This window comes from Colias philodice, chromosome 25 (assembly GCF_061535455.1).
Source record: "Colias philodice isolate Cphi_HAF_F1 chromosome 25, ilColPhil1 Martin Lab GWU primary, whole genome shotgun sequence".
NCBI classification, from domain to species: domain Eukaryota; kingdom Metazoa; phylum Arthropoda; class Insecta; order Lepidoptera; family Pieridae; genus Colias; species Colias philodice.
The window spans coordinates 1,780,775-1,800,038 of NC_143110.1; the positions used below are offsets into that span (position 1 = coordinate 1,780,775).

The 19,264-nt window shown below is 32.4% G+C and overlaps 1 protein-coding gene across 1 annotated transcript in view; it reads left to right on the forward strand.

Annotated features, from left to right (window-relative positions):
- The window catches only part of LOC149477198 (orexin/Hypocretin receptor type 1-like), an 88,123-nt gene that overhangs the window by 35,330 nt on the left and 33,529 nt on the right, over positions 1–19,264 (forward strand). The window contains exons 2-3 of the mRNA XM_089710597.1: positions 13,719–14,407; positions 18,421–18,568. Of these exons, the coding sequence (XP_089566723.1) occupies positions 13,769–14,407; positions 18,421–18,568 (787 nt within the window). The 5' untranslated portion in view covers positions 13,719–13,768. The remainder of the gene's footprint in view (positions 1–13,718; positions 14,408–18,420; positions 18,569–19,264) is intronic.

The following is a 19,264-nucleotide window of genomic DNA, read 5'->3' on the forward strand; positions in this document are numbered from 1 at the left end:
ACATAGGGACAGGGAAAGCGACTTTGTTTTATACTATGTAGTGATAGTGATTTAATGAGCTAAATTCAGGAAGTAGATAGTTCATTATCATATTATTACAAGTTACGTATGTTTATTTTAACTAGCTTTTAACCGCGGCGTTGCTCGCGTGTCAATTGAATGTAAGTGACTTATCATACATGTCACCTGGATCTTCCCAGTGCAATAAAATATTTTTCCGCGGTAAAAAGTAACCTCTATCATCATTAAATATAACAGTCGATAATATAGTTATGTCGCCGTCATCTGGTTGAATTTGCTATTTGATTGAATGACTAGCGCGTTCATTAAATGACGTCATTTAATTAAATGCATAAAGGACAACTCGTCAATTTGTTAATTGTAACCTTAAATGTCTTGACTGTCTGTAACTGTTACATTATCATATTTTGAAGTTGGTTAGAAGCTAAACGTTTTATAATGAATGGCAATATTACATTTAATTAAATTACACAATGTTCATTTACACCGTGAAATTGGGTTGATCTTCATGTACCTAGGTAATATAGGTACAATCCATACTAATATTATAAATGCGAAAGTAACTCTGTCTGTCTGTCTGTTATTCAATCACGCCTAAACTACTGAACCAATTTGCATGAAATTTGTATTATGTAAGTAGGTATCTATTGAATATATTTATCACAGATGTATGTATTACTTTATTTTAGTAAAGCCTATGCGTGAAATTTATTTGAAGCATGTCAAAGGATTATGTATTTGATGTGGGTTGACATAAACTTAAATATGATGGATAAAAACTTTAGCAAGTTATTAGTTACTAGCTGTGCCCTGCAGTTTACTAGTTTACGCGCGTGGCTCTGCTCCTGTTGGTGGCGTGGCGTAATGATATATTATAGCCCATTGCCTTCCTCGGTAAATGGGCTATCTAACACCGAAATAATTTTTCAAATCGGACCAGTTATTCCTGAGATTAGCGCGTTCAAACAAAAAAACTCTTCAGATTTATAATATTAGTATAGGTAGATATTAAGTATAGACTATAATGGTAGGAAATACAAAAAATCTATGGATATTAATTAGTTCTATAAATCATTGTTGAAAAGTAATTAAGATTATTAAAAAAATAATGTTCACTTTAATTCATTATGGACAATACACACAAATAAAAGGTCAATGATTGCAAAAACAATTAGGTACTCGATTGTTTGAAATTTTTCATAATTATTATCACAAATCAGTCGATAAATGTAAATTAATATTTCTACAAATTAACAGTAATTGTTGCTTTTGTTTTGGAATTTGCTTCCTCGTATATTTTACCAATTCCGTAAATATTAAGAAACCTAGCTGTCACCCGCGGCTTCGCTAGCATTAAAGAAAATTCATTATACTTTAATCTTGTGATTTGTGACCTAATGCTATGAGAGATGGTTTCTCTTACTGTTCTAAAACTCTTTAAGTAATGTCCTACAGCGGTCGTAATGCTGATTTAATTTTTATGAAATTTAAAAATCAAATTATTTTCCTAAAATAGATAACATAGTTTCTTTAAAAGTCGACATCAAAAGTGAATTTGTGAAACCAATGAATAAGTTCTTGAGTTGAATAAATTTCATTTTACACCATTGTTCCAATTCACGAGAATTTGAACTTTGTAGACTTTTTTCAGAACTTTCTGAAAGTCATCCAATGTTTTTCTAACTTTTTTTTGATTGCATTATGTTGTAGATTAAATGTTTTGCATTGATTTTGCGTCACTTCCTATTAATATCTATTAATTTATATTGAGTAGGTATTCAGAATTTTCATAAATAAATATTAATTTACGCAAGAACTTTTGAACAAAATTATAAACTGTTGCGTTGTAGCGAATTTTTTTAAGCTATTGCATAGCTTCTATCGCGGGCCTTGAGCGCGGGGACCGGATCCAGAAATTCCGTAACGAAAAAACCTCACGCTCCCCACTCCGACGGACACGGAGGTGTGGCTTGAAGGCATAGCATGCAATAGCTTTACCGCTGCAGTCCCCGAGTGCCACACGTCTTTTTTTTAAAGATCTTTATCGCTTTGCGCTAACTAGGGCATGCACCCGGGTTTACCCGGTTCCGAAAAACCCGGGTAAACCCGGGTTTTTTGATGATCTTGAGAACCGGGTCTGAATAGTATGAAACCCGGTTCTCCCGGTTCCGACCAAAATATTAAAATATGAAGTATTATTTATATTTTGCTGCATTATTTTAACAAATTTATTGTATCTGGCAACGTCAGACTCACGTGCATCGCGAATTTTCGTGCCACGCCTCAAGTGTGGCTCTGATTGGTTGTCTAACCTTAGATGCTATAAGTTTCCTACGGTTGTATTACCAAAAAAAAAAATTAGGCTTCGAAAATGACAAAAATTAGGCTACAGAAATATTTTTATTAGATTTGTCGTGAATTTGAAAAGCTGTTGATTCTACTGTTTCATATAATGATCCAGTCATGTTTTTTTTGGTATCAAGCTGAAATTTATATCAAATACTCAAGTCTTCGGTCCCTTTTATGTGAAAAAGTCAAACTAAAACACAAGCCAACGCATCAAAAGATACAGCCGTAAATGCTGAAAATTTTCGCAAATTTTTCGCGACATCCGCATGGGACTCAAAACCTACAGCTGGGTACTTTTCATGAACACAGAGCCTTTAAATTTGGTAAAAGTAACGTCTTATAACACAGATAAAGGAAAAATTGCTAGAAACAAAAATTTTAAAGTTACAACATGATAAAAAATAGGTTTGTTTGGAGCCCTCGGAGCACGAGTCCGACTCGCACTTGGCAGGTTTTTTGCTTTACAGTTTGCAGTTAATGAATAAGGTTTAAGTTTATTTTATGTGCTATTATGATAAAAAGGTACTTTACAAGACTGATAAATAAAGAGAAGTATTGAAATTTTGTTTCTTTATTAATTTAATAAAATAAGACACAAGCCGCGTAAAATAAAAGGCCCATCAGGTACTTTTACAGTTACTTTTGTTTAATTTCATTTTTTTTTCGAAGTATTATAAAAGAACCGGGTAACCCGGTTCTACCCGGTTCTGAGCTCAATTTGGAACCGGGTTTCAGAAACTTGGAACCGGACTCGGTTCTGCATGCCCTAGCGCTAACATCGCCCTGTTGAGGCATATTACAATAACATACACACATTTCTTGAATCACAATTTCCTTAATCCTACTTCCGCGATCTTGACCAGCATGTTGTAGCGAATTATGCAGAGTTGCTTGATGCCTTTCAATATTATTTTATTTATAAGTTAAAAGCTTAGGTATGTATTTATATTGATATCTAAAATGGAAGCCACTCGCTTTGAAAGACCATATACATAGAGACCATATAGATAGAGAAGAGATAATCATAAGAAAAGATAATCATAAAAATAATATAAGAATGATATCCCTCCTATTAGAACACGTCGCTTCGAGTCATCTTTCTTAATAAAAACGGCTAAGGAATAGAACTCTCTCCCTAGCTCCATATTTCCTGCACAATACAATCTGGACCTTTTCAAAGCGAGGGTGAACAGGCTTCTTCTAGGCAGACGTGCATCCAAGTAGACCATATCGCCGCTTCCCATCAGGTGGGATTGTGGTCAAACGTCTGCCTATTCATTATAAAAAAGAAGATATATTACTTTTATGATTATCTTTTCAACAGTAGGTACTGTTCTTATTCCTTACAACTAAAAGGTACTCATAAAATCTTGTTTCCCGTACTCAGTATGTGTTTTTAATTCATAGGAAAAGGCCTTTCACCTTTCCTATTTCGCATTTAAGTAGTTATTTATTTTTCCCTATATTTTGACGTTAGTACTTATACCTCAAGACAAAACACTAAATAATTGCGTCTCATATTACCGAGAATATTTTGAACAAAACAAAAGTCACTGAACGCTTTAATCTTTCTCTTCATGTATTTATAAACATTTGTACCTATCAGAAATCCGTACGTCAATGTCCTTTTATAAAGCTTGTAACTACTTTGAGGTGAAAAGCGTATTATTTATATAAATACTTAGCTTCGTCTGGTTTTTCCGGGATAGCAAATATGTATATAAAATACTAGCTTCCGCCCTCGGCTTCTCCGCGTGGTGTTTTTTCGCAATATAAGGTAGCCTATGTTCTTTTTCAGGGTCTAAAGATTGTCTGTGCCAAATTTCATCAAAATCGGTTGAGAGGTTTAAGCGGGAAAGCGTTACAGACAGACAGACAGAGTTACTTTCGCATTTATAATATTAGTAGAGAAGTAGATATTTACCGCTTACGTACCTATTGGTACGTAAGCTTTCAAATGGTGAATAATTTTTAAAATTAATCGAGTCGTTTTTGAGTTAAATTGTAACAAACGAAACAAAATAATCTTTCCACTTTTCTTTAGTCCAGATTATAGATTTTTTTAGGTACATGTTTTATGTGATTTAATTTCATTTAATTAATAATATTATAATCTCCAGGTTGTCTGGAAGAAATGTCTGTTTAGCGATCAATCCCTTATATTAAAAAAAATGGTTGTCTGTAAAGTCGGTTTACTGACGATAGTTGAACGTGACAACGTCCGACTGTGCTTCTTTGTCGCTCGTTTCGCGCTCTCGCTTCAAGCCTTACATGGAACGCCTCAGAGCGAGGTAACGCCGCATGAGTCATTTTTTTTCGTGCGTGCAGCCAGCTTTATCGAATTATAAGACGTTGTCACGTCAAAAAATACTATTTCTTCCTTACTGTTTGTTTACGTACCTATATGGTATTAACTTTGTATAAATAATGTTTATAGGCCCTCATCATAATGGGCAGCGTTGGCCCAACAAATGATCGTCGATTTTGGCCGCCATAATGGCGATTATTAATACACTAACTACAATAACGGCGGATCATAGACATTATAACCCTCTATTCTTTGATTGCTTTGATTGCCTCTAATCGCCCAACGCTGCCCATTGTGAAGAGGGCCCATAAATAAGGATCCACTAAGTGTCAAATAGTTAGAAGGAATCCTTCTCAAACATTGGAATGAAGAGCAATTTTCGTAGACATGTCAGGTAAACTTCACCATATGCCAGCGGCTAGGTTTAACCGAGGTAATATATTTTATCCTACTAATATTATACTGCGAAAGTTTCTGAGGATGGATGGATGTTTGTTACTCTTTCACGCAAATACTACTGAACCGATTACAATGAAATTTTGTATGTAGCTGAAGACCCAGAATAAATTATAAGATAAGCTTTTTAACCCAGAAAACGTGTGAGAAGGCGCGGGCGGAAATCTAGTTTATTTATTATAAATTATAATATAAACGTAAATAGAAATTATCCAAGTGGTACTGTACATATTATATTGTACATACGTGAAATATTTTTTGTTATTAGGTTGTGATATTTCATTGATATTTAGTGTTGTAACAATTGTCTCTTATTGCGTTAAAATATGTGCGAAATAGAAACAATACAGAAAAATATTTCAATCCCTTAAAATTTAACGGTAAATCCTTATCACTAAAAAGAGCTTTTAAAAACATTTCAGCTTCGTAAAAACCATTTGTTTGGAATCTTTTGCCGTCAAAAGAAAAACTTTTCCAATTCCCACATTTTGAAACTTAATAATTTAAACAATGTGCTTTATATAATATATGTACAGTAACTTTAAATTAGGATACAGTATAAATTAATATTGATTGATATATTATCTGAAAAACTAATAAGACAGCGGTTTTGAAAAGGGTTTCAGTTTAATATGTGTGTCATAGTTCTAACCCGACCCTAGGATTTAACTTTTATTAATTCTAGACAATATTTTGAATGCTCATTTACTAATATTAAAGACTAGATTTCCGCCCGCGGCTTCGCCCGCGTTTTCAAAGGAAAACCTGCATAGTTCCCGTTCCCGTGGGATTTCCGGGATAAAACCTATCCTATGTGTTATTCTGATGTATAAGCTATATTGTGGTAAAGTTTCATTCAAATCCATTCAGTAGTTTTTACGTGAAAGAGTAACAAACATCCATACAAACTTTCGCCTTTATAATAGTATTGTGACTAGCCGAGCCTTGCGGTTTTACCCGCATTTCTAGACCACTCGTATTAACTGTCGTAGCGTGATGTTACCTATAAATATAGCCTTCTTATGTTCTTCGATAAATAGACTATCCAACACAGATAGAACTTTCAAACAAACCCGTAGTTCCTGACATAAGCGTAGAAACCGAGTTACTTGGTAAAGATGTACCTAGATAAGATACCATAATAATAATTTCTAATAGTAAAAAAAGGGTGCGTGTACTAGTGTACACACGTAAGAAGTGAAGCTTCTTTATGACCTTATTTTTCAAAAAATAATTTACTATATGCAACTTTACAGAAATACGTCGAATCACGCGTGGTAGGGATAAGAAAAAGATGGCGCGTAACGGAAAAATGTCACGCGTAACGAAAAAATGTTACACTAATTTTTTTTCTTTCCATCGAGAAAATTAAAAAAAAATCTTTTGAAAATATATAGTTCCGTTTTGACAAAATGTTGAAAACTGTTCCTTTCATTATTCTATGAATTCATAATTCTATGAATTCCATCATTGTAATGAATGATCTCAATTTTCAATAGGATTTATTTTATGACGTGGGAGAAATTTTTTGTCAAAGCTTCTTTGCATTGACTTTGGCGTTCTTATATTTTATTGGATATTTAAAGATCTGCCCTCGCATAAATTGAAATAAAAATATCTAACAATGAAATCAGTTCCTGTCCTATGCAATCTAAGAAAAAAATGTTAATGTTATAAATTGTGACTATGTAGGTTCAATAGTCATTATTTATATGTGATGCTTTTTGATATTATAATAAGTATATTATATTTTCTACAAAAAAGGTCATCAACCTTCCTGGTAAGGGGGGTATAAGCCGTTCCAATAAAAAAACGAATCTAAAATGGCGGTCTATCATAAGTGTGACTAAAGACAGATTTTTCAAATTCAAATTCAAATTCATATATTTTTATTCATGGCTGGTCGTTTACCCGGAATAAAAACTCAAAATTTATACTCTATAATTATTAAACATGATAATGTAGCTTTTTCAGGTAAAATAAACAATGAAATCGGTTAAAACTCGCAAAACAATCAATCTCTCACCTTTATAAAATACCGATAAATAAATCTGTTGTCTTAAACTGTATGAATCACCGTCCAAAAAAATATGAAAATCAGTTCTTGGAATCAATGTTCCATACACATATATATACAACTTTTTACTTTTTAGCGTAGGGCGAAAGATAGCTCATGTGAAAATGTACTAAAACTGCCCAAACTTCCTCCACTACGCCAAAAACTTAGTTACGTACTCACAGCTATTGCCTATTATTTGTGTAATAATGTCCTATAATATTTATTTATTTATTTATTATCTATACTACAAAGATTTCGCGAGGTCACAGAAATTCCCTTGGGAATGAGATTTACCATGGTAAAAATTAGCCAAATGGTTCTTCTCTTCAGACAAAAAATTCATGTCCTGAAAACACTCCACCACAACGTGATAAAAATACAAACATACAAGGATACAGTTAGAAAAGCTTCGAGAACAAAGCTAGCCCTTTTTGCAAGGGTTTAAAGGGCAACTGTTACTGATTCTATGTTAAACTATCGTTTACAGTCAGACCCTTTTCAAGGGTCCGATTATGCAGACGACATAAGTTTATTTACATCGTATAGCGATCGCAGGTGCGTGAATCGTACTAAATTATACCGAATAAATGTGTTTTCGACTTGTGGAATCCCTTGTGAATCTAATAACTAGAAGAGGTACCTACTACATAGTATGTGTTCAAGTTTATGAATAAATCATTGAAGTCTTTAAGATTTAAAAGTTTAAGATTGAAAAAGGTATACTAGACGTTCGAAATAGTGATTTATTAAATATTATAATGTTTTATTAAATAATCTTCTTATATATAAAAATGAATCGCAAAATGTGTTGGTAAGCGCATAACTCGAGAACGGCTGAACCGATTTCGATAATTATTTTTTTATTATATTCCTTGAAGTAAGAGGATGGTTCTTATGTAGAGAAAACGTAAACATGTACCACGGGCGAAGCCGGGGCGGACCGCTAGTCTTTATATATAAAAATGAATCGCAAAATGTGTTGGTAAGCGCATAACTCGAGAACGGCTAAACTGATTTCGATAATTCTTTTTTTATTATATTCCTTGAAGTACGAGGATGGTTCTTATGTAGAGAAAACGTAAACATGTACCACGGGCGAAGCCGGGGCGGACCGCTAGTAAAATAATACATTTTCTTAGATTGCTGGCGTTGTTATTGTCATACCTAGTTGTGTTTCATGTTTTCAAAATACGTTTTCTGAATAATTAAATTTTATCATCTATACTCATAGTACCTAACATTATAAAAGCATTCCAAAATATGTCATTGATTTTCGATAATAGACATTATTCTAAAGGAACTGGATTTCTTTTATGACATTTATAGATTCTAAGAAGAATTTTCCCAATCAAGCAATAAACGGATTTCTGAAGTAATAAGGATAAGGAAAAGGTATTGAGAACCTCCTTTTCTTGAAATCGGTCAAATAAGGATTTTCGGGAATAACATTATGTACAAACAAACAAAATGAATGTCAAACTTATAAGACTTCTTTGAATCGTTTATGGATTGTCATAAATTATAATACATTTTCGGAAGCTAGAGAAGAGCCGATAAGACGCTGTAATTGCTTTCAAATATTATTTCAATTTTTCATATAAAATACTTAAATAACTTATTTACATTTCGTATGGAAAGCAGGTTCAATAGTTACCCTATGAAATGCTGTAGTAACACTTTTCATATTATTATATCAGTTACATTTTTCAAATAGTAATAATATTAACTCTTCATCTTTATAATATTAGTATAGATTTTGACGTACTCAGCAAGCGTTTATATACAGCTAGCGACTTCGTTTCGCTGCGTGAATGATCTTCAATGTTTGAGGCAATATTTTCGATAATTCACAAGGCCAGCCACTGTTTACGGCTCCATGTTTACGTTTCAGGCGTTAATAGACGGGAGACAAGATGTTTGTAAAAAATGTAAATACGAGGTTTGATTTATAAATACGTGTTTATTAATGTTCCCTTTTAATTCACCAGCGATCTGTTTACGTAGTGGATTAACCTGGGATGTTGTTTGGGGTTTTGTGTATGATCGGTATGTGTGTTCTGAGTACGTTTTGTTGGAAAATTTTTGAATGTATCTGTCTGGTTTTTTAATAGTTTTTGGGATAAGCTGAGCTATTGACTCAATATTCATCTGGAGTACATTTTGTTGGAAAATTTTTGAATGTATAGCTGCCTGCTTTTTTAATAGATTTTGGGATAAATTTAGCTCATGTTTTGTTTGATTTTATAAAGTACTAGCGGTCCGTCCCGGCTTCGCCCGTGGTACATGTTTACGTTTTCTCTACATAATAACCATCCTCGTACTTCCAGGAATACAATAAAAAAAGAATTATCGAAATCGGTTCAGCCGTTCTCGAGTTATGCGCTTACCAACACATTTTGCGATTCATTTTTATATATAAGAAAGAATATAGTAGCTTGAGTATTTCTGAATATTTGAAATGAATCAAAGAGATATAATAAAGAATAGAAACATACCTAAGCTCTTTGTTAGTCTCTCGAGACTATAATATGAAGGTTTTTATGTGAAAATAAAATAATATGTTTATCAAAGAGCAAATATTGTGAATTTATCATTAGATTGTTGTCCAGAATTTTTATTGTAGAAAGATACTTTTGCACTACGATTCATCTTGATTTCAATAGTTTTATATACCTATTGAATGTAAACTCTAAAAAATTTTGAAAATAACATACAAAAGAAAACAACAATTATAATTTATAACCATTGTTTTATTCTGGAAGTCAAACTTCTTTAGGCGCGTTGAGAGTAAAATTCCAAGGTCGCATCATGACAATACCGTCACGTCGTGGAGTAAGGCGACGATTTTGGCATCTTTGAATCTTGCCAAAGACTTCCACTTCTGATACGTGTGCTTGGCACACAATTTTTTTGTTTTTACAGACTTCTTAGTTCTTTTATCCTACAAAAAAAAAATAGATTTTTTTCTGATTTTACTGAAAGTTATGTTGATATATAAAAATGAATAGCAAAATGTGTTGGTAAGCGCATAACTCGAGAACGGCTAAACCGATTTCGATAATTCTTTTTTAATTATATTCCTTGAAGTACGAGGATGGTTCTTATGTAGAGAAAACGTAAACATGTACCACGGGCGAAGCCGGGGCGGACCGCTAGTGTTGATATATTATCTTATTTTTCATTACTAGTTCTCGCGGAAACAAATCAATGAAACACTTTTCTCTTTGACCTTTACTGTATCTATTTTCGTTTCAATAAGTTCGATTCATTCAATATTTTACCTTATCTAAGAAAGAAAGAATAACATTAATTAAACAGTCGGTTTGATCTTTACCAATAATCGAATTAAGTCAATCGACAGGTCTAAGTTTTATTATTTAAGGTTTCTGCTCATTGGTTAATGTATAAATATTTTGTGGTGAAATTGTATTAGATATATCTGAATACGCTATATGTGGGTATACAGGGTAGATAATATTTTCTATGGGTCCTAGCGGAAAAATACTTTTACCATGCCTCAAGCTAACAATTTATAATTTTAGCTTGTTCGATTCTTCATCGCGACAACCCGGTAGTGAGAAGTGAATTTTTGCAAATATATAAATGCAGTTCTATTGCTTTTTAAAAATAAAGGAAAGTTCCCCTTCCGCAAATTTGCTATCTCTCCAGTATTTCAAGTACTTTTCCTCCAGATCCCATTCAAACTTCCCACCCTGTATATCGGAATTCATCTTGTTATAAATAGCACAAGGATTTTGGATTTCACAGAAACAATACCTTATCTAAAAATATCTACTGGAGCACGTGTCGATAATAATATTAATAAGAATATAATATTGCAATACTTATAAAGTACTCGCTTTGCCCCGCGGTTTTACCCGCATTTCTCCGCTCCCGTTGGTCTTAGCGTGATGATAATATGGCTTATAGCCTTGCTCGATAAATGGGCTATCTAAAACCGAAATAATTTTTCAAATCGGACCAGTAGTTTCTGAGATTAGCGCGTTCAAACAAACAAACTCTTCAGCTTTATAACATTAAGGTACCTATAGATTATTAGCAGCCCTGCACCATGATGTCTTAAGCAGTATTAGATATTTCCAGTGTGGAAAAATGACAGCGCTATATAGGTCGTTTAGTTCTATCACTTTCCCTGGCCCGAAAATCGTTGTCCTGTCTTCGATGTAACCAGGCTTTAATGGCCTGGCTTAAAGGTTTAATGCCTTCAAAAAAATGTCCTGTCTTCGCGCAGAGTTTCCAACTCGTGAAGTTTAAATAGTCGTAACTTTCGTTAATATTGGCGCTTTCTAGATTTTCCTCACAAGATCTTCCTGACAATTAAAGCGAGGATGAACAGGCTTCTTCTAGGCAGACGTGCATCCAAGTAGACCACATCGCCGCTTCCCATCAGGTGGGATCGTGGTCAAACGTCTGCCTATTCATTATAAAAAAAACAATAAACACGACAATACAGTATTATCAAAATCGGTACTAGATATATAGGGAATCATATTGTAAAGGTGTTATAGTGTAATATAAGGTGTATCGATACAGAATTTGAAGATCACAAATTTTCCCAGCATTAAAATACGCTTATAATGTCCATAGAAACAGGCGCCGAAAATTTCAAAAGCTTTAAAGATTAAGCATCTTCTCATTACGTTACAAGTGTTATTAACATTATTCGCAGATGTTTTAATGAAATAGGCTTATAAAATGGCGTAATTGAATGTAAACATAATTATATCACACCTTTTTGTATCCAATACCACTTGCTTGTTTAAATTAGGCGTGTTTGTATTCGCAGTAATGTTGTCTCTAGACGATATTGCAGCATGACATGCGTTACGTGGTTTATGGATGAATGATCGGTTAATTTAATGGGCTCTCTGTACGTACACAATGGGCAGCGTTGGGCGAGTAGAGGCAATCACGGTAGTATCGACGGTCTAAATGTCTATGATCGGCCATCTTGTAGATGTTTTTCATAATCACCGTAATGGCGGCAAACATCGATAATCAATTGTTGGGCCAACGCTGCCTATTGTGTAGTGGGCCTATAATTATTGAAATGAATGACGAGTAAACTACGTGCTGGTAGTTGATTATTGTGCTTTATATTTTGTATCCTGCACGCTTGATCGTGTAGATCGATGTATATCATGCCACTGATAATCTTAATATATATAAATCTCGTGTCACAATGTTTGTCCTCAATGGACTCCTAAACCACTTAACCGATTATAATAAAATTCGCACACCATGTGCAATTCGATCCAACTTGAGAGATAGGATAGTTTAAACATGTAGGTACCACGGGCGAAGCCGGGGTGGATCACTAGTATTATTATATTATAGTATTCTATACTAGTAAAAAGGTCATGCAAAACCTTAGTGTTTCATACACTATACTCATGCTCTACGCGAACTGTATAAATGTATGAGTTTATGTTTGACTCAAGCAGCTTGATAATTCTTACGTATAAAGCTTGCATTACCGTCTAGGGAGGACTTAATAGATGACGTCAAATATTGTTTACATTATAATTGAAAGAACAAATTGTAATGAATGTCATGGTCAGGACTCAGGATAATCAATTATTGAATTTTTATTCATAGTTCAATATGATGATGTAAGAATGTATTTTTATTTTCTTGCATATACCCATCGTTTTGTTAATATAGTTAAAAATGTGGTGAAAACATGAATACATTTAGTTTTCCTTTATTGCAATATGTAAAGTATAGACGATGTCTTCATTGATATCATTGTATCGAAATATAATAAAGACGTGATTAAGTACCTACAGAAATAAAATATAATACTGGTATTTAAATTTAATTACGTAACTGTAAATTTATGCAAATGGCTTAAATTTACAACTACACTATGATAAAATTCTAAATACCCTAATAGTTTTCAGAATACAGTTAGTTACCTAGAAATGCTGACAAAATAGAAATCCCTCACATTCGTAGAAACAACTTGCAAATTTGATTCAAGTCAGACTGAATTTTCAATGAAAGGGGATGCTATATAAACCGTATTCCTAATATAGCCAACAGAAGTTTTGATATCGCAAAGGAAACTATTAAATGCAATGAATCTGCAATTCTCAAAGCAGTCACGTCAGAAGGCAAACGACGTCCAAAACTGTAATCTTTTCAAGGAATTCTCAGTTCGATTTATGCTACCACTAATAAAATAATATAAATTCAGTCTTATAAATTCAGTTTAACACAATTGAGTCGATCTTTAACGATTAAAATATCTAGAACAATACGCTTAGTTATTTTTATCAATACGTTACGACTTAACTAAAAGCTAGTTATCAGCAGCAATTCTATAACTGTAACATGAAGAAGACACATACATATTATTATGTAGTCAAGATACTTTAAGGGATATCTTCAGAAGGAAAGATCTGTTTATTGATTCAGAAAAACATCTAAACCTTGTGAAGTCATCTAATTTAAGCCAAGTAAAGAATAACTTAATTTAATTATTTATTTCTATTGTTTCAGGTCTTAAATGATGTACATGAAGATCTAAAAGGAAACCCTACCAAAGAAAAATGAATAAAATTCTAGTCATTGTTATACTTACTTTAGCAAATAGTTACACATATGAAGCGTATGAGCAATTGGAATCATATAATGATGTTGAAATAACAACGATTTTAGATAAGATAAATATAAAAGATAGAATAGAATTAAGTAAAGATTTAGAAAAAAACAATCAAGATGAAGAAGACCCTTTAGTATATTATAATGAATTTCAAGATAGACTAGTCTTTGATAGATTTAAAAGAGCAGTCAAAGAAGACGAGAAAGAAACAAACGTAGAGCTAGAAGATGCTATAAAAAAAGAAAATGACACAGAAGTGTGCGTTGGTGCTGTTGAATATTGTAACTTATCAAGAGCGGAATACATTTCAATGTTGAATGACTACATCTATCCTCGAACCTACGAATGGATGTTGATAGCCACGCACACAGCTGTATTCATTATTGGATTGGTCGGGAATTCGTTAGTGTGTGTGGCCGTGTATAGAAACCATTCGATGAGGACAGTGACTAATTACTTCCTTGTGAATTTGGCTGTAGCTGATTTCATGGTGATTCTGTTTTGTTTGCCAGCTACGGTTTTGTGGGATGTGACGGAGACGTGGTTTTTGGGAGATGCGCTGTGCAAAATACTGCTTTATTTTCAGGTATGTATTGTTCTATATTGTTTATTAACACAGTGGCTATTATAAAAGGATATGTCAATTCAGCAGGCAATGTTATACCTAAAAGACCTACAGTTAGAGCACTTCAAACTGATAGTCTGATATTATTATTAATTTTAACTGATTATAGCATATTCTTTAATATTATTTAGTTGCATACGCAACTAAATAATATTACAGAAATAATATTACGTGTGGGAAAGGTAATTTTAAGAATGAGTTTTGGCAAAAGCGAATATTGCGAATAATTTGTAACAAACCAACAGTTCTGTAAATGAATATAAGAAACACATGGAAATCTCGACCAAAAATACCAAAATTTATTTCTTACAATTTCATAACGTAACATTTGTATCAAAAATCCTTTCCGGAAAGTCGTTTGTGAATACGGACGCTAACCTTCAACAACAAAAGATACCATTAGTCGGGTCCAGAGCAGAAAGCGAACTCTTTAAAATGGGTTCAGGAAATATCCAGATTGACGATGACTAATGATGTAAATTTATCTATGATAAAACTAGTAAAAACTGGTGCTCTCAAAGGGCTAAGTTTCATAGGTACCTAAATTTGCCAAACTTTTTGATTAAGGGTACCTAAAGCCAACTTGTTTTATGATCACACACATAAATATGAATCACATCTAAATATGAATAAAAAATATGCTATTTCAAAGCCCAAACTTATAAGTACCATAGTTTATCATAAAAGTGTACGATAAAATGGTATCTGAGATAGTATAGAGCTCGCTTTTCTTGGTAATAAGGAGAATGAATTGATATTTTAAAATGATTGTAAAAGATAAACTCAGAAAATGCAGCATCAATTTTTACGAGTCTTTCACCAACAGAAAACTATATTATTTTTTATTGTATTAAGCTATATATGTCCCATGTTGTTTTTACCCTGGGTTATTTAGTTTTCGTGGCTAGCGCGTTCTAAAACATTTATTCATACAGCACTAAAAATAATACGTCACAAAAGCAGCCGATAATATTACTAAAAGGGTGTTTATTTACAAAACCTTCCTTAATGGATACAGTTTACCGTTCACCGTGAAAAATAAACCCTTTCAAACCCAATTAATGTCTGCATTTATTTAGATAAACCCTCAATTGTTTTCATTGTCCTTTAAGATAACGAATTCATTGGTAAATTGAAATTTAAGTCGAGCTTACAAACTTATTTACGTTAGAGTCAAAGGGAATTAATTGTAGAGCTAGAATTAAAAATCAGCACCGCAAAATAAGAGAAATAGTTTGTTTATAGCCAATATATTAATAGTACGATAACTGTATTTTAATTTAAAATTGTTAATAATATGCATTAAGGTATTATTACTACGTATGTATGTAGTACATAGTAATTCAATGATAATATGACCATTTAACATCCCATGCCAACCGGCCCTTTTGCTTGCTCAGACTTAAAAAAAATATGAACGAAACGAATATATACTTAGGCAAAAATAACGAATCTATAAATAAATATAACTATAAATTGAAGAATAATTACGATAACAGGATCAAAGCAGAAATAAGTTTTTTTAATCTACAAAAATATTTTTGCTAACAGATGCATTGCAATTGATAGCATTCTATCAAAATAGGTCGATTTTGACTAATCTTGACGTAAAATTTTTCAACAAAACATTTTACTAAACGAACAAAAGATTTCCGTCAACCTGTCGACGGATAACCCTTCTATTGTTAAATTTTTTGAACAACAATACAAAGAAATAGGCTTTATGGCTGTACGCCATGCATCGATGCTTCTAGATGTTCAATTATTTTTATTTCACTGACGTTTGAAGGGAACTTTCATGGAAAAATCTGTCATGGCGGAGCAATGAACTTGCGGCACTATAATGGAGTTTTGACGTTGGCTTTCAGTATTTTCTCTATGCTAATGTAATTTTTAGGCAGTTTATGGATACTATTATAATAGAAAAGCTGAATGAAAATTTTGCTCGACCGAAACAATGAAATCGGGGGTAGTGTTTTAAATATGAGTGAATATCTTAATCTAATATAAATCTTATATAATAAAATTCGCACACCATGTGCAGTTCGATCCAACTTGAGAGATAGGATAGTTTAAACATGTAGGTACCACGGGCGAAGCTGGGGCGGACCGCTAGTATGTGATATATATTCAAAAGCAAAAAGCAAAGTTTACATGAATAAAAGTTTAAGGCTTTGGTTTAGGGTTTTATTCATTTATTTCAAGTTATTGTCTCGATAACTATGCTTCAAAGCTTTTTTTTACATTTTTTCTTGCGTTAATTTTTCACAAGTCAATATAGATAGAGTTTTAAGACTACTCTACATTTTGAAATGAGTGATTAAACTTGTTTTAATTAAAAATCTTAATTTATATTATGATTTATATACTTTTTTTAATCCTAAAGTTTCGTTTTCCTTTCAAAATATTTATAAAATAGAAAATTTACAAATGATAGTAATATTATTTAATTTTTTTGGCCTGAAACGCATTCTACAGTTAAACATACATAATAATTTATGTGATGTATAACATTGAAATCCTGAATTAATCTTTTATTTATAGATTTATAAATTACTTTCCTATCCACACTAGATACTAAAATATCTACTATAAATTTTAGATCTTTTCTAATGCATAGAATCGCTTTCAGAGCAATGATTGAAACGTTTACGATTTATAGTTTTTAGCATTACTATTTCTATACAGCGTTGATTGAAATACTTATAATTTTAGTTGGTAAAATAACATGAATTGATCTGTGACATTATTTTATTAATATTTATAAATGTATAGATAATTGTAACCCTATTAATTCTTTGATAAATCGTTCAGAAATAGATTTTTGATCAAGTATTCAATCAAAACTTCAACTGTCTTTCACAGATAATATACTTAAAATAATATAGGTATACTTTATTCGTCAAAGTATGAAATAATATTTATTCGGAATGTCCTTGAGACATCCCAATACAATTTTGTTTTCTTTCTTAAAATCCCGGTTTCACGCTTCAACAATATCTTAGTATTGTTAAGGCGTCAGGACATCTAGGACACGTAAGAAATATAAAAGATTTAATATAGAATTATGGTATCTATTTATTGTTTACTTATAAAATATGACAAAATAAGACCTTGATGGCTATAATATACCTACTTACAGGTAATTTTTAGAGCGTCCATATTTGCTCAGAAGATACTATCATACTAGATTACAATAAATAATATCTATATTTAAATATATTAGACACTCTTGTATCTGAAAGCCGTGGAATAACTCGCGTGGTACCTGGCTGAGAAGTAGCATTTGTGGTAATTCAGACTATAATTTAATTAATCTATCTCTGTACCTAAATTTCATTTAGATCCGACCAGTTGTTTTTGCGTGAAAGAGTAACAAACATACATCCGTACAACAAATGTGTTTATAACAGTAGGGACAAATAACGTAGGTCACATAGTGAAAATTTAATAGCAGTAATAACAAAAATGGTTTCGAATTAAGTTTGTCCTTGAGACATTTCGATATAAGTAAATTAAAGTAAATTAGTTTTGTTCGCAAAAATCTTGCTACGACATCTAGGACCAAATGTATTTTAGTATTAGATTTATTCTGTTTAACATTTGGATAAACAATATTTTTTGTCAAAAATAAGAAATTTAACGATTATAGATATTAGATATATATTTTACTAAAATCATAACATTCATTTAAAACCATAATATATGCATAGATTACTTATTGCAATAGTTATTAAAACATTAACATTTACATTGGTAAAAAGAGCAACTATGGAGTTTCTTGCCGGTTCCACTCCGTAGATGCTGCTTTCCGAATAGGTGGTAAATGTAAAAAATATGTAATGACGATTCAGAAGTGCTTCTCGAAGAAGTCTAATTGAATAAATAAATGTTTGAGTTTGAGTTTGAGAATGGTATCATTTACACTTATGCTTTTTCTATAGTATTTATAAATATATTTGATTTTGTTGCAGTCAGTATCAGTGACAGTGTCAGTGCTGACGCTGACCTTCATCTCAGTGGACCGCTGGTACGCGATCTGCTTCCCGCTCAAATTCAAATCCACCATCAATCGAGCCAAGACCGCCATTCTTGTAATATGGACCCTATCTCTATTGTTCAGTAAGTATAAAATCGTTTGAATTCTGTGTTGCTAATGTGTGGTTACTCCGTATCAAGTATAGAATACAACATCAAACATGTGAACAAAGAAATATGAACTCTATTATCATTCCTAGTGAGCTTAAAATCGTTGTGTCATGTTTTATGATAAACTAGATTTCCGCCCGCGGCTTCGCCCGCGTTTTCAAAGGAAAACCCGCACAGTTCCCGTTCCCGTGGGATTTACGGGATAAAACCTATCCTATGTGTTAATCCAAGTTACCCTCTATATGTGTGCTAAATTTCATTGTAATCGGTTCGGTAGTTTTTACGTGAAAGAGTAACAAACATCCATACATCCATACATCCATACATCCATAAATCCTTACAAACTTTCGCCTTTATAATAGTATTAAGATATTAGGTGCTTTGGGAAAATTTCCCAAATCCCTTTGGAGCACTTACAAATCTCGAGTGTACTCAAAATTAATACGTAGCTGTTGATTGTTGTAATAAATATTAATTCCTTTGTTATTTTCCATCTTATATTTTCACTAGTTACCAACGTAACTTTGTCGGTCCTGAAATTGGACTTTCCTATTTTTGTATCATATTTCAAATCATAACTGTTTTAAGTAGGTACTGAGATGCGCTCGTTCAAACAAACAAGCTTTTCAGCATTATTATATTTAGCAGTAGGTACATTATTGTGTAACG